Source organism: Sphaerodactylus townsendi, linkage group LG10, assembly GCF_021028975.2.
Source record: "Sphaerodactylus townsendi isolate TG3544 linkage group LG10, MPM_Stown_v2.3, whole genome shotgun sequence".
In the NCBI taxonomy this organism is placed as follows: domain Eukaryota; kingdom Metazoa; phylum Chordata; class Lepidosauria; order Squamata; family Sphaerodactylidae; genus Sphaerodactylus; species Sphaerodactylus townsendi.
The window spans coordinates 42,044,290-42,060,535 of record NC_059434.1 but is presented as its reverse complement, the minus strand read 5'-3'; the positions used below and the strand labels follow the sequence as shown (position 1 = coordinate 42,060,535).

At 40.2% G+C, this 16,246-nt stretch overlaps 1 protein-coding gene across 4 annotated transcripts in view; it reads right to left on the bottom strand.

Annotated features, from left to right (window-relative positions):
* The window catches only part of FSTL5 (follistatin like 5), a 438,212-nt gene that overhangs the window by 105,153 nt on the left and 316,813 nt on the right, over positions 1–16,246 (bottom strand). For all 4 annotated transcript variants that reach the window (XM_048509210.1, XM_048509212.1, XM_048509211.1 and 1 more), the window contains exon 7: positions 2,553–2,719. In XM_048509210.1, the coding sequence (XP_048365167.1) occupies positions 2,553–2,719 (167 nt within the window). The remainder of the gene's footprint in view (positions 1–2,552; positions 2,720–16,246) is intronic.

The following is a 16,246-nucleotide window of genomic DNA, read 5'->3' as shown; positions in this document are numbered from 1 at the left end:
CCTCATCCCCCCCCCCCCTTGTTGCTGGAACCCTCGAAAAGTGGGGAAAAGGCAACTTTTGAGGATTTTACCTGCCGCTATTCAGCATTTTTGAATAAAACAGGTTTTTTTTCCAGATTTTTTGGGCTCAGGACAAGCAGTTACAATGGGGAATACTAAAATGTGTATTCAGGTTAAAAACATGTTTTGGAAAAATACTGATTTTTTGGGATACACATTCACACACATAATTTTATATTTTTTTAAGAAGAATTACATATTTTAAGAAGAATAACATAATAATTATAGATATAACAAATTTTAAATAAACAGACCTTCATGGATAAAAATGACAAAAAGTCACACACATCTGTATCTATCTCTGGGCATTTAAAAATGAATCTTAACTTTTACCATATTCTGAATTATATAGAGCAATTCTTATCTGTCAGTATTCAAGTAATATAACTCTGTTAAGATTATTATTCTTTTAAAGGTCAGAATAGATGTGCTACACATTAATTTTATTAACTACAAATCAAACAATGAACAGCCTTAGTATTAAACTAGCAATAACCAGTATTGTATTTGCCTCCCCAACATCAATCCTGATTTAGATATTCTCGCTCCTGATAATACTAGAATTGGGATTTCTGTGAAGACGCCAAGAGATGATAGGAAGAAGGGAGAACCTTTTGGTGCCACACTTGACTGTTACACTTTAAAGGGTCATTATTTTCAATGGGAAAGACAGCTGCTGCACTGAAAATAAAAGACAGATGTACTATCAAGTGCTGAGGTTGTGTGCTCAAAATAATGGCTGGTAGATCTGACTTTCACAGTGCAGAGACCAGATCTATTGTCCATTTTTTCCAGTCAGCACTCACCAGCTGATCTGGAGTTCCAAGGACAGGTCTACCTCTTAGAAAATGACAACTCTTCAAAATTTAAAAGGCTGATGAGGGCCTTTTCTTTTCCCCTCGGTTTTAATTCTGCTTGAGGAAACTGGGAAAAGGATGATCAGGTTTAACAATATTGGAAATATTGTTTTGATATTTTTCAGAACAACTTTCTGGATCTATAACAAATACTCCCAATATTTCATTAAAACAATACTCATACCTTTCTTGATTTTTTTAAAATTAAAATATTTTCATGTGCATACCTCTAACCATGACTGTGCATCTTGCACACTGAAAATTCTATCCAAAGGAAAAGAAGCACAGACAAGCTACAGGAACTGTAACTTTTACCATTGATTTTCATATAAAGGGAATAGTAACCAATGATTTTTCAGATACAGCAGCTCAGTCAAAACATACCACATTATTTCATCTGCTGCTGGCATTTAAAAACTATTTGTTAAAAGATTTCAGTTCATTTCAGTTCATAGAGAAAGAATGGAATTTAAGAGTTATGCAATACAGCATAAACATAATATATGGGAACATCGTGGGTTGGATTGAACCAACCTTTCTACTGGTGAAAAGGAAGACAAGATTGCAGTCTGTTCATCCAACCCCCCCCCCCCCCCCCAAAAAAAAAAAACTGTGCTGGGGATCCCGGGACCTACATGTGAACAAAAGCCTTGTGGGATGGGGTGAGAATAAACAGGGGAACTGGACAAAAAATGAATGAGAATGATGGCTGTATCCAACTCTCTTCCACCTTATTTTGCAAATAAATATAAACAATCAAGTGAGTCACTGTTCCAAATAGCATAGAGATCCCACATCATTTGGGGGTGGCTAGGCTTAGAAACCCTCCCTGATGAGAAGTAAGACAGAAGGAATATGTTCCATAAGGACAAGCATAATGTGAGACAAATACATAACATTACAAAAATGCAACCCCCCTCAAAATAAAACCCTAATAACATGGTAGCAGTGAAACATGATCTACCATTCAGACCTATCAAGAACCTCCCTCCCCAGATGAACTGTAAATACTGGAACCCCTACTGATAAATGAGAACAGTAAGATTAGAGGGTGTTGGAAGTGTTATTTATTAACTTCCAATGATTACACCAAAATAATTCATTCAATCATTCAAGAAATTAATAAAAGAACAATTATGAGGAAAAAAATACTTATTGCTGGATGATTTTACACCTGAAATGCATTTGGCCTGCTTCTTCACTTGCCAGGAAGTCAGGAAAAAGGAGAATCCTATACCAAAACAAAGCAAGCTAATACAAAGCTGCTGAGACAGTTCTCAGGTGTCAAAAGTTGCTTTGTTCATTTTTTCTTTTTTCTTTTTATTAACTCTTGATCCCTCTTGCATTCGTTTGCAACAAAAGCACAGCATACCCACTGACAAAGGGCTAGGAGTTAGATTTCACACTGTTATGCTAAATCTGCATGTTGGTGACTTCTCAGTTCAAGACGCATTCCAATATGACCCTTTGGATACAAACAAGATGCTTACACCGATCTCATAAAGGGAGAGAGAGAGAGAGAGAGAGAGAGAGAGAGAGAGAGAAGAGCTATTGTCACCTTGACAAATGCTACTATATAGCAAACATTTTATATAATGAGTCTACAAAGTAGCTTGAGAGTTCTTTATCACTCACATTGATGTCTTCCAGATCTAAGCTGTTCAGAACAACATTGTTTCGCTTCCAGATGATGGGAGGTCTCAAAGTCCCCTGAATGGCGCAGTTTAGAACTGCGCTTTGTCCTACTGTTGCTGCAGTGATGCTTACTTTCTGATCTTCCGGTAAACTCAGTTGAATTACTTCTGTAAAAGACAGATTGCATTTAATGTTAATTAGTAGGCAGGGTTTCTACATTGGTAGCTTTAATGTTGTCAGTTAAAACCAAAAGCAAATATAATTTCCAAATGAAGACAGGAAACCAAACTGTTTCAAATAAAAGATCACCATGACATTTTAATTACACTGACTATTGCCTGGACTCCCTTTTAGATAATGTCTGGGACAACTACGTTTTCTGTCATCAAAAGGGATGTGTGGATAAAGAAAGGTGAACCCTTCCCCACTGACCGACAGGACCCATTGGCCCAAGCACTTTTCTCCTAGCCTGGATCACTTTCAATCATGGGAGCCACACTAAGAAAGAGGAGAAAAGGAGTAGATTACAAGGAAGTAAGATGGTCTCTCCTCAACCAGAGTCCCTTTTGATGTTAATACTTGGACCTATCCCCTCTACATACATGTGATGAATACCTGATATTGCCATATCTAGATTGTTTCACAGATAAAACACTCATGCAGCAACAACACATTATTCAACTTTCTGTCAGCTATTTGTTTTATAATCTTTGTCACTTAATGCATTGACAAGTGACATAATTTCTAAATACATTGTTGGCCCTTAATATCAAGGGAAATTGCTTCCAAGCAGGTGAGTTTAGGTGGGGCTGGGATTCCATTTAGCTCTAAACAATTGTAAAGGATATGGGGGGAGGGGGGAGGAATTCTCCAGTCACAAAATATAGGTCATTTGCATTAGAGATTCCTGAGGGGCACCTGTGCCAATCTACTGCTGTCAAAGTGTAAGATTTTTGTGGCAGAGTCCACTTCAGCCATGCATGCATCTGACATTAAAAAAAACACCTCTGACTCCTGGCAGCTTATGACATCATGTACTTGTAAGTCTAGAGTGCTGAAAGACGCTTATTATCACATAATAAGTTCAAACCTAAGTTTACAGACATTTAATATTCCCCACTGAATCTATTCTGAAATAACTTGACCTTATGCATTCATGCTTTAGCCTCTTGACACTTCAAGCTAACTTCATTGTTCAGAGGAGCAGGCTGTAAAGTCCTCTTAGGGAACTGTACCATCTCAAAATGCATTTCCCTTTCAGAATTGGCATCCCCTCCCTTGGTATTATGGTGGGGAAAATTTTGAGAGACTCCTTGATTTTGTGAAGCCCACTACTTGCACACAGGATCTTTCCCATCCTGGTGGCTAAAATTATGTTAGGACCACATTAATAACATCTACTGTTAATAAATTACTAACTCCTCAAATTAAACAATGTGCCAAATTATCTTCCAGTCTCTAATCTTCTTTCCCTTCCCAAGTGTTAGATTTCTATATAATGGAATAGGGTGGATGACTATAAAAATATAGCTCTTTAGAATGTTGAACTGGATCCATTCTTGACCATCCTGCATACTTTAATGTTTTCCTCAAAAAAATATGTTTGCAGATACCCATATTTGGACTTATTTTTTATTTGGCTGGAGTTAACTGTCAATCAAGTGTACCCTGAGTCTCATTCTCTCTTTTTGCACCCCTGTCTTTCCCCCCAGGAAACAGAAATGAAAAGATAGCAAAGGGAAATAAAACTGAAGATAAAAGAAGAGGTTGTCCGAAAAACAGCCACAACTGTTCTGGTCAGATTGGGTCTGAAAACCTGAGGAAGTTTTATTTAGTTCAGTGTTCTTCCAAGATCACCCACAATGTGTGTGTGGCTCAGATTTAGATTAATTACTAGCAGTACCCGGCCACGCATTGCTGTGGCTTATTGTGGTGAAATGGGAAAGGAACAGTAGTAGCAAATCAATTGCAGAGGCCAGCAGTACGTGCTCATGGAAACGCGCAGGCTGATATTGTGCAATGTCATTGATGTGTGTGACTGCATTTCTTGGGGGGGGGGATGGAAAGGCACCCCTTCCACACATCTAGGCTGGCTGGTTACGATCCTTTACCTGGAAGTAAGTTGGGTTGGTGGCAATGGGTATCGCTTCAGAGTAAACCCTCTGAGGAGCGCAACTCAGCCATTCAAAGTATGTTATGGTTGCTTTACTGAGCTTACTCCTGAGTAACATGTGCCTCGGAGGCAACCTGGTTTTCTGAACTGTAACCTCAGTATTCAGGGAATCTAGGCTGGCTGGCCCCTCCCTTGCATGCCACCCCTCACTCTCTCCCCTCCCTCACTTCTCTTCCCTTGCATGCCATCCCTCCCCCTCCCTTCCTTCCCTCTCCCTCTGTAAGGTGGGTGAGTCATGTCCTGATGCTGGGCCTCCTCCCTCCCCTCCCTTGCATGCCACCCCTCACTCTCTTCCCTCCCTAACTTCTCTATCCTTGCATGCCTCCCCCTCCATCCCTTCCCTCTCCCACCCTCTCTTCCCTTGCATGCCACCCCTCCCCCTCCACCCCTCCCCTCTCCCACCCTCTCTTCCATTGCATGCCACCCCTCCCCCTCCCTCCCTTCCATCTCCCTTCACTAGGGTGAGTGGGTCATATCCAGATGCTGGGCCCCCTTCCTCCCCTCCCTTGCATGCCACCCCTCACTCTCTGTCCCCTCCCTCACTTCTCTTCCCTTGCATGCCTCTCCCTCCATCCCTTCCCTCTTCCTCTGCTGAATGTGTATGAGAGTAGGAGTGTTGTGTGGTAGTAGTGGATGAGGCACAGAGAGTGAAAGGTACCTGCATGTGAGGAGGGGAACCCCACCTGACATCTCACATGGCAACGTGTGGATATGGTTCACTTCCACTCGAGTTATTACCTATGTACTGTTTTCACTGCTCATATCTGGCCATCTGAGCGAGCATTCTAAGGGCACAAACATTCTAAGGGTGACCATTAAACACAGGCAGCTGCATGTCCTTCACCATGGAGCACCAGGAAAAAGGTGTTTTACCTGAGCCAGGTGTGAAATTTCAGGTATGTGAACATCTAAAAACACTCTCGCCTGGCTGACTACAGTGGCTGGGAATTTTCAGAGGAATTGGCCCAGCAGTTCAGGAACAAACTCACGTTTTGCTTTATATATATATTAAGGTAACCTTAAAAGCATGTTAATATATGTTACTGGCCTGATGCTGAGGCCATCTATGGTTAAAATAAACTTGCAATATTCTTTTGTAAACCCATTTCAGACCACAGATATCCTGGTTAGCTTTAGTCATTCTGGTACTGATAATGATGTAACACCAAACTGTGGCTAAAGCAAACCATGGAAGCCAGAGGGAATTCCTGCAGAAAAAAAAGGGAAATGGTGTGAGATTGTGGTTTGTGAGGTTTGTAGTTTGTGGGAGCATTTGCACAGAGTCTTCTATCCACTGAAATGATTGGACTGAAAGATATTGTCCAGTTGCTTTCAGAGTAGTTTATAAGTAACAAAGGATGTCATCCAAATTACAATTGTCCTATTATACTTGAGAGCAACGTTGAACAGTAAATGTTTGCGAATAGTGGCCTGAAGGAATCACAGTGAACTCTGAGTTCCTTCATTACTGCTGAAATAACAAATTACCCTCAAGTAAGGCAAACATTAATCTTTCAATTGAGATTGAACATCTATCTACGAGCATACAGAGATCTTTAACTGGCACTTTTTAGGCAAATTAAGAAAGCACTTCGTAATTAGTACAATTAAATAGATAGCACATTTGTCTAATGTGTTTCCAGAAGAAAGCATCAAACATACATTTCAGTTGTATTGTCGAAGGCTTTCACAGCCGGATTCAACTGGTTATTCTGGGTTTTCCAGGCTGTGTGGCTGTGGCCTGGTAGATCTACCAGACCATAGCCACACAGCCCAGAAAACCCACAGCAACTAAATATTTCAACTGTTCCTGAAATAAAGCTTTGTTGCAGCACTAGTGAAGTTTAACCACTGATTTTTTGAAGCACAGTTTTCACAAGGCCAAAAGGACAAGTGTTTTCTTTTTTTATCAAGAAGATACACCTGTATGATGCACTTAAGTACTATTTATTTTTTTCAGAATTCATCACCTTTTAGAAGCAGTAAACCTTCATTTAGAATAAATATTGATTGATTGATTGATTGATTGATTGATTGATTGATTGATTGTATTTGTATACCGCCCTCCCCGAAGGCTCAGGGCGGTTTCCAACAAAATAAAAAGTTAAAACATCATATATATAAATTAATTAAAATACATAAAATATTAGACTAAAGATGGCTTCAGCTATTCTATTCCCCCTTTTATGAACCCACGGGAGGCCAGATGTTTGCTTTTTGTTGCAGTTGATATCATCCCGGCTGGCCAAACGCCTGGCGGAACAGGTCTGTTTTACAGGCCCTGCGGAAACTTTGTAAATCCTGCAGGGCCCTGATCTCACCTGGAAGCCTGTTCCACCAGGTAGGGGCCAGAGCCGTAAAAGCCCTGGCCCTTGTAGAGGCCAGCCGACCCAATATTACATCAGCCATCAGGATACTACCAAAATCAGTCTCCCAGTAGTGAATATTGACCAGATCAGGTAGAAGTTATGAATTACATATCCTGTCAACTTTACTGTCCAGATCTAGTGGTCAGAAAACCTCAGTCTTTTCACTGAATACAGAACGTCAAGAAACTGCTAGCTTAGACATTCAAATTACGTCTGGAAATATTATCTCGAGTTCCATATTAGTTTATCACACATAATGATAATTGGCAGTCTTGGGGGCTTACTAAAATCTCAGTGGTTTGTGAGTAAACATGAATCAGACCACTCACAAGACCCTCGTGGAATTTTCAACAAACCTCTGTCCTGAATTTACAGTCAGTATTTTTCAATATGTGAATTACATAAAATTGACAACAGGAAAAACACTAACATAACAACATGCAAGTTCTTCTTAAAGAATTCAAAATAAGCATTGGGCAAAAACAAGAGGAAGAAAAAAAGAGTGGACATTTGTCTATTTGTGTTGTATACTTCCATCGGTGAAATACCTTAAAACAATTACATATTCAACAAAATATATGATGGCAAATATATTTCTTTTAATTAACTCAATTTTGAGCCTACTCAAATGCATTTCATTTATTTATTCATTGCAATCACAAAACAACCCTCTGCATCTGAACTAACGAACATTACCCAGATTGGAGCTTGCTAGACAGAATTAAGACTGCATTAAGCTTGTATTCATTTTGTTTGCCTATTTAGAATGTAATTTAAAAGCAATCACCTCCTCAAACCACACCAGAATGGTCCTTTGTATATAATCTACAACAAGTTTCAAAAGCTTAATGGGAAAGCCATAAAACTCTGAAATAAAAACACAGAGTGTTGTGATGGGATAATTTTACCTTTTGCTCTTATACAGTTTTAGTGTCATTTTATGTATTTGTGATAAAGGTACTGTGTTATTGCATATGATTTTTATTTCCCTTTATTATTCTTCCAGTAGAGAATAACATCAGTTTCACTTTCATCTCCCATTTTGTACAGATTCCATTAAAGCAAAAGAAAAAAACCTTAACAGATTTTTAAACACATATGGAACAGAACAGATGAAGCACAATTTTCAGCAATCAATTAAACCCAATATAAGTCAAAGGATTTAAGAGAATAAAAATGTAACAACTATGTTTAAAATACATTCCTTAATAATTCTTTGGTGTCAAACAATAATACTGTTAAAATGGAACAAAATTTAACAAATTTAAATCAGCTTGAAAAACTTTGCTGTGCTGCAAGATGATCCTGTACTATTTAACTTTTAAGGCACTTCTCTTTATAAATCTGAAGAAGCAAAACTCCATTACTTCTATAGATGCCAAGATCTTTCAGATCTCTTGACGCACAAATAGCTATTGAGCCCAAAGCTTGTATCCTGCAAGCTTGCACGACCCATCTCAGTAGATTCCAACAAAGCCCAGGATCTGGCTTATTGTACCCTCTCATTATTTATTTAAATTGTATTTCTGTATTTTGTTCACTGCTTTGGATGTCCACAAGGGAGATGAGAGGGGTTAAAATGTCTAAATAGATACATTGTGAATTTATCTTATCTTTAATGGACCTTAGTCTACATATACCAGTGACATCACTTTGTCAGGAAAGTGCCCTCAACAATCCATTACATCAAAATGAAAAAGTGGCACAGGAGGGCCAAGTACAAGGACATCTTTCCATGAGGACAGAAGTATCATCAATCGCAACAGATGGGATGGAGACAGATGAGAAACCTACATTTAGAAGTCTCTTCCATCTCTTCTTATAGTACATGGAAAAGACAGTTCGATTCCTAATACAAAATCAGTGTATCTTGTCCGTATCTGTTCATTGGGGGCGGGGGGAGATTTGCTGGTGATTCCTAGCCCTAGACAGGTCCAGCTGGCCACTACTAGGACCAGGGCTTTTTCGGCCATCCCTGTGATTAGGGCCCTGTGGGACATTGGTGAGTTCCGCAGGGTTTGTAAGACTGAGCTCTTCCACTAGGCTTTTATATCTTGTCAGCCGGCCTGACCGGAACATCATGACCTCCCATGGGTGTCTTTTTATGGGTTTTATCGCCATCTGTGTATTTATTGCTCTGCTGTTTTAAGTTTTTGGTATGGCTGTTTATAATGTTGATTTTATTGTTTTATTGTAGTGTTTTATTGATTACATTGATGTTTGCTTTCCCTAAGCCCTATTGGGAAGGTCAGGCTATAAATTAAATGACTGAATGAATGAATGAATGAATGAATGAATGAATGAATGAATGAATGAATGAATGATAGATAGATAGATAGATAGATAGATAGATAGATAGATAGATAGATAGATAGATAGATAGATAGATAGATAGATAGATAGATAGATAGATAGATAGATAGATAGATAGATAGATAGATAGATAGATAGATAGATAGATAGATAGATAGATAGATAGATGATATTGAAGGGAGGGGATCTCATTTATCAATACTTTGCTGACCAGGAAGATCACTGCTCCATCAACAGACAGCAATATGAAAAGGAATCCACCAGGGCAGGAGTAGGGAACTTTAACACTCAAAGAGCCATTTGGACCTGTTTTCCACAGGAAAAGAAAACACTTGGAGCCGCAAATAATTGTTGACATTTGAAATAAAGATAACACTGTATATATTGGGTTTTTTTTTACCTTTTACTCCGCTCATTCTGAGAAGCACATGGATGCATCCACCCTGCTGCCTGCAGGGCGGGCAAGGATGGGGCCAGCGGCTCGGCCTTGCCGCTCCAACGGGGTGGGCGAGAGGGGAAGCCGGGCAATTGGTGCACCCACCCTGCTGCCTGCAGGGCAGGCAAGGATGAAGCCGGCAGCTTGGCCTTGCCAGCCGCCGGGAAAGCGACCACCCTGCTCCAACGGGGCGGGCAAGAGGGGAAGCCGGGCAATTGGTGCGCCCGCCCTGCTGCCTGCAGGGTGGGCAAGGATGAAGCCAGCGGCTCGGCCTTGCCGGCCGCCGGGAAAGCACCCGGCCCGCTCGAACGGGGCGGGCGAGAGGGGAAGCACGTGGCGCAACCTCACCAACCACTGGGAAAATCCTACCCCGCTTGAATAGGGCGGGCAAGAGGGGAAGCCCACAGCGTGGCCCAGCCGGCCGCGGGCAATTGGTGCGCTTGCGGCTCAGCTCATGAAGCCGCAGTGCAAGGGCAGAAGAGCCGCATGCGGCTCTCGAGCCGCAGGTTCCCTACCCCTGCACCAGGGGAACATCCCAAAACTTTCAATTGTGCAAAAATAGAGGCGGCATCAGAGGGAAGTGGGCAATGGGATGGGAATAACTGCTGTGGTGTGGGCAGGGGAAGGCAGGGAGGAGCAAGAAAACCTGACGAAATCTTAACACATAGGGATCTCCTTTGCTTTCCCTGCAAAAAAATATATTGTGTTTACAAAGCAGTCAGAAAACAAGGAGATTCTCAGATCTGACAGCGTGATGAGTGCCAAAGAGTGGAAAATATGCATAAATAAAAATCAAACCCAAAGAGAATGCACACTGAAAGCAAAGGAGACCAAACATGCCTAATGACCTATGAGTAGTCAGATGCTAGCTGAATCCTGCTTTCACAGATAAGCCAGATTTCATATTATGTCTGAACCAAGCTAAAACCAGTTTATGGTATTGTTGCTGAATATTAGGATTTGTACATGTATACCCCTTGGGACAAACAATGTATGAGCTGAGGTATACCAACTTATATCAAATGGCCTATGCACTACACCTTCTCATTTACAATGTTTCTTGGAAGTAACTTCTGCTAAAACTCACTGGAGATTCAGACATGGAGGCTGATGGACAAAACTATTTGTTTTTCGAGTTCCTTTATATATGAAAAGCTAACAGTGGGGAAAGTGGCACTTAAATACTACAGTAACCTTATGAAGAAAATATCAAGCTCTCAGGTACTATCTTTTGTCTTCTTTCTCACTACATATGACAAAGATGGCTGATTGAGCCCTGGAAACATGAATTAATATTCTTGACTATCCCTGACCTCCTTCTCCCTTAGAAAAACAGTAAGCCATCGCTCTATTGACAATTCTAAACTGTTCTTTACCTGGATACATTTAATTTGTGGCCTATTTTCCTGCCGTTTTCACTGTGTCATTCTTGATTTGGGGAGAAGTATCTACTTGCAGGTTTCTCTCTCCTTAGTTTTCTCTTCTTACTCCTTTTAACCATGAATCACTTCTCTTTACTTGTTTTGCCATGCTGACAGCCTTCTTGCACAAAACTTTCACTTTGTTCTACACTAACTCATTCCTTCCTCCCCACTGGTTCACATTTCAGTCCTCCCTCTGCCAGCACCTGACCATCAACTTTCATCCCCTTCCAATTCTCTACTTTCTAAAATCATACCTTCACAAAGGATTTTTTTTTAGTTTTCTTTTGAAGCTATGCCTAGAAGATTTCCCATGTGCTTTCACAGGATGGACACATAATATGTTGGCAAAGTATCATGCTATAATCTTATGTTGCTTTGCTTCAATAAATTATCTTTATTCAATAAATCTTCCTTAGTCTTTATTTGGACTTCAAATTACTAAAGAATTCATCATCAAGAAAAGGATAGACCCTGTTCCCTGCACTTTAAACTTGCTTATTAATTTCAACTTCTGTCACCCCTAAAACATGATGAAATAATGCACGTGTTCACAAGATTAGGCATGCCCCTTTAAGCATGCTTTAAGCATAAATTTAGGAATGGGATTACCCTACAACTTGCATAATTATGGAGCATGAGTGTATTATCATGAGCTTTAACTTAAAATGACATTTTTGAGTCTGTAATTCAATTTAGCAACTACTCTTACTTCTCTCTATCCATTCATGAATGCCTGTTCTTATAGATCTGTGGTGGCAAACCTTTGGCACTCCAGATGTTATGGACTACAATTCCCATCAGCCCCTGCCAGCATGGCCAATTGGCCGTGGACACAAAGGTTCGCCACCACTGTTATAGATAGATTGATAGCACTGGAGGAAAGATTTTTACTCTTCAGGAACCACTAAGAGCAGGCTACTGTTATTTATTAATACAGTTGTTTATTAATGAAACAACCAGGGTTGATAATTTGGCCATTTAGGTAGTAAATTACCCGTATGCTCAATGTAGCCAGAAAACTGGGAGGTCTGACTAGGAGAGCAGTAACTTTCTAGGCCTTAAGCCAGAAAAGCTACTCATTTCTGAAAGTTTAACTCTTGTTGGAACAGTAGACACTTCTGTAACAGCTGTCTGGAGAAAAGAACCAACAACACTGATTGCAGTTAGATATTGACGCTCTTCAATCTAGTAGGAGTGATAAAATTGGGCGAACACAGAAGAGGGTAAGAGTAACACTTCTTCGGATTCAACTTACAGTAGAGGGTTTTTTTTTTCAACAACTCTCATGGGAGGGAAATAGACATTTTTTCCCCTAATCAGTGTTTTAACCAACAAGATATAGACAATTTTTCTGCAGCTACACAGCATATCAGTGGCAACGCTAGGAGTCAAAATGAAGAATTCCTACTTGGTATGAACAGAAATCGAACTTCAGAATGATTTTTATCGTTCAGCGTTTTTAGCTTTCCGGCATAAAGGGAGGACTCTTATATATTTATGTCATGCCTTTGTTCAGTTGTTTTCCTGAAAATACATATCAAGTTGTTCAAATATTGCCTTCCCAACACAATTAAAGTGTGGAATTTGCCCCCTGACTTATTTTTCATCTAACTAAAATCCTTCTATAGACTGCTAGCTCTCAAGTGACATAATTGACTTCTTTTGAGATGCACATGTTTGGAAAAGTCACTGGAAAAGCCCAAGTTAAAGCCATTGCTAAACGTGCCTCAGAGAAGGGGTAAATAGAAAATAGATCTTCCTGGGAGGAAAAAAGTGCCACATGGAAGGGGTAGATGGTCCTTCATGCATCTGGCTAGACGGGCTTTAGAGAGTGAGCATCAACAGTTTGAATTAGTCCTGTAAATTAATTGGGAGCCAGCAGAGGGAAATCAGAATAAAAATGACATGGTTGCAGCAGCTAGTTCTCGGTAAACAAATGGGCTGCCACATTTTTCACCAACTGCAGATTCCCAATCATCTTTAAGGGCAGCTCCATGTAGAGCATGTTACAATAATCCTGCCGCAAGGCTACTGAAGCATGAATCAACATGTTAAGCCGGACATCTGAAAACAGGGAACCAGTTTCCTAACTGGGTATAGATGGAAAAAAAAAGGGAACAACATGCTTATCAATGACAGTTGTCGTTTTATTATTTATTTAGGAGAGTTTATGCCATGTTTGATTTCGCACAGAAAATGTATAATGGGTTGCATTTGTTATAAATGAGCTCTTTTTCCTTTTTCCCATTCACATGTGTGCCATGCAGGCAGCTGCTGAAACCTATGGAAACAATCTAGATTGCTCTGGCGCCTTCACACTGAGATACTTCCCTCTTTTTTTTTACATCCTGCAACACATGTGCAGCTGCACAGACATACAGAAATGAACCCACACAGCCATGCTGATGGTCCCACAATCAACTGCACCTACATAGCTAGGTATGTGCAACACTCAAAATTTAAAAAGAAAAAAAGGGGGCCTCCCTGCAATGGCAGGGCAACGGCAGGCAGATTCTCCCTGACTGTGGATGGTGTGGTGGGAAGGATATAAAGCATCTCCTGCCTGGCCGTTCACATGGGAATGGCTCCAACATGGGAAATAAAATGGGGCAGGCTCATTTTGGGGGAAGGACCTGTGCAAAATCCCCATTCAAGAAAAGGTTTGAATTGCATCCTACACCTGTTATATTTGCTCTGTGCAGAATCCACCAGTATAAAACAACAGGCAGTTGTTTATCTTGCCCATTTGCAGGGTGGCAACGTAGAAGACCATGCTCAAGTGAGCAAAGTTGTTGTGGCAGAATATAACTGGAGAGGCAGATAAGAAGATCCAAGTTGCTCATCTTGAGGTTTAGGGCTTAGTATGTGATAGCCAATATCTTGAATTGGGCTTGGTAAATTGATGGGCAGCCAATGGAGTAACTCCAGTAAGGTGTAATACATACATTCCTCCCAGCTCCTTAAAATAATCGAGCTGCATCATTCTGCACCAGCTGGGATCATTACATTGTTTTCAAGGGTAGACATATATACAGTGCATTATATCAGTCTAGTCTTGATACTATCATGGCATGGATTCAGCTGGCCAATTCAGCTGTTCTGGAATAAGCTAAGATTGTACAAAGGTGGGGTTTTTGTTTTGTTTTAAAGCTGCGTAACTCATAGCAGTCACCTAGGGTCACTTAACACCATCAAAAGTGGGATACATTATGTTATTCAAGACCTAAGGTTTCCCAACCAGCATTGCCACAGCAAGTAATGAAGACCTGGTGGTGGTCTGCTACTTCTGTCTCAACCACTTTTCCCAGAAAGGGTAAATTATAAACTAGGAGGTAACTGGTCACATGTTTAAAATGTTTCCTTTGAACCTCAAAGAGGGGGAGCCTTTCTTCACAAATATAATAAATACAAATATAATATTAATAAAAGTGACAATCTGCCCAGTCCCCTCACAAATGCCCTGTCATGGCTACCCTCATGCACAACATTGTAGCTTTGCATGTTTGACAAACTTAAAAAAAAGAGCACTTTCATTAAACAGGCATGCTATAATGATTGTATTGAAGAAGGCTTTCACGGCCAGAATCACTGGGGTGTTGTGTGGTTTCTGGGCTGTATGGCTGTGTTCTAGTAGCATTTTCTCCCGACGTTTCACCTGTATTTGTGGCTGGCATCTTCAGAGGATCCTCTGAAGATGACAGCCACAGATGCAGGCAAAATGTCAGGAAAAAATGCTACTAGAACACAGCCATACAGCCCAGAAACCACACAACACCCTATAATGATTGTGTCATCGTACTTCAATGAAGGCAACAAAGGGCAGAATTGCTGTCAGGGGAGAAAATGTGATTGGGGAGCTTCACAAAATGGGGTGTGGGCAGAGAAGCTACTTAAAATAGCAGGCAGCAATAAAACCAGAAGTAGTGTGGTGAAAGAGCTGGACAAATCATATGGGAGAAAAAAGACGTTTCTTGCCTACTTTGTTTGCACAGTCTTCAAACCAGCTTGGAGAAAAAAAGATCGCTTGTTTAGCGATTTTTGAAAAACCCAGGTTGAGAAAAATAAAACATGAAAACATTTTGGGGGAGAAAGCTGTGTGAACATCCTCCCCAAAACATATTTTATAACATCTTCAAGACATTATAATTGTGCTGTGCAGAAAAGCTGTGATGCTCTTTCATTTTATCTTTCCATTTTTCCCATTTTTTCTTTCCATTGCATGTTCATGAGCAGAAAAGAAAGCACATTAGGTTTATTAAGCCTGATTTTGTTGATAAAGGGTATTTCCACCTAATCCTATAAACATTTCTACAAGTATACAGAGTTTGCTGTGTTGCATGAGGAGGGACACCAAGAGATAGATATTAATTTTAAGAAAGAATCTTCCTCCACATCCCCAGTCAGGGAATCTTACAACAAAAGGTTATTAAAGTGTAGCTACTTTTAATCAGGTCATTCTAGAGCATGAGGTATAGTAAATCCATAGCACAATGATAGTTTTTTTGTCAACACACAATGGATAGCTAAATACTTTACAATATTAACAGGATTTCTCCACTAAGTTTTGCATTTCAATTGAAACAAGAATAATCCTGAAACAATAGTAAGACTTCCATTATAGGATGTTCTTTAATCAGCAACATGGACTCTTTGATTACTGTTCTTCTTAAAGCTTCTGTTCTTGCTCTTTTGAAAGATAGGAATTGCCATGGAGGCAATACATTTCTGCTGCCAGTGAGACAAGAACTATTTTCCATCAGTCAATAGTGAACTCCTGACTTATTATACAGCTACAAAGATAGGCCTTTAAAAGAGGCTGCCCCAGACAAAAGGCTGATGGTAAAATGGCAGTTCTTTCAGCAAGGTGTCAATAGTGAGAAGATAGAAAACTCAGGGTCCTGTCAGAGATGCAGCAAATCTAGCTGGGGAGAAATAGATGTGTGTAATATGTACAAGGAAGGACACAACCCAGTGTAGTT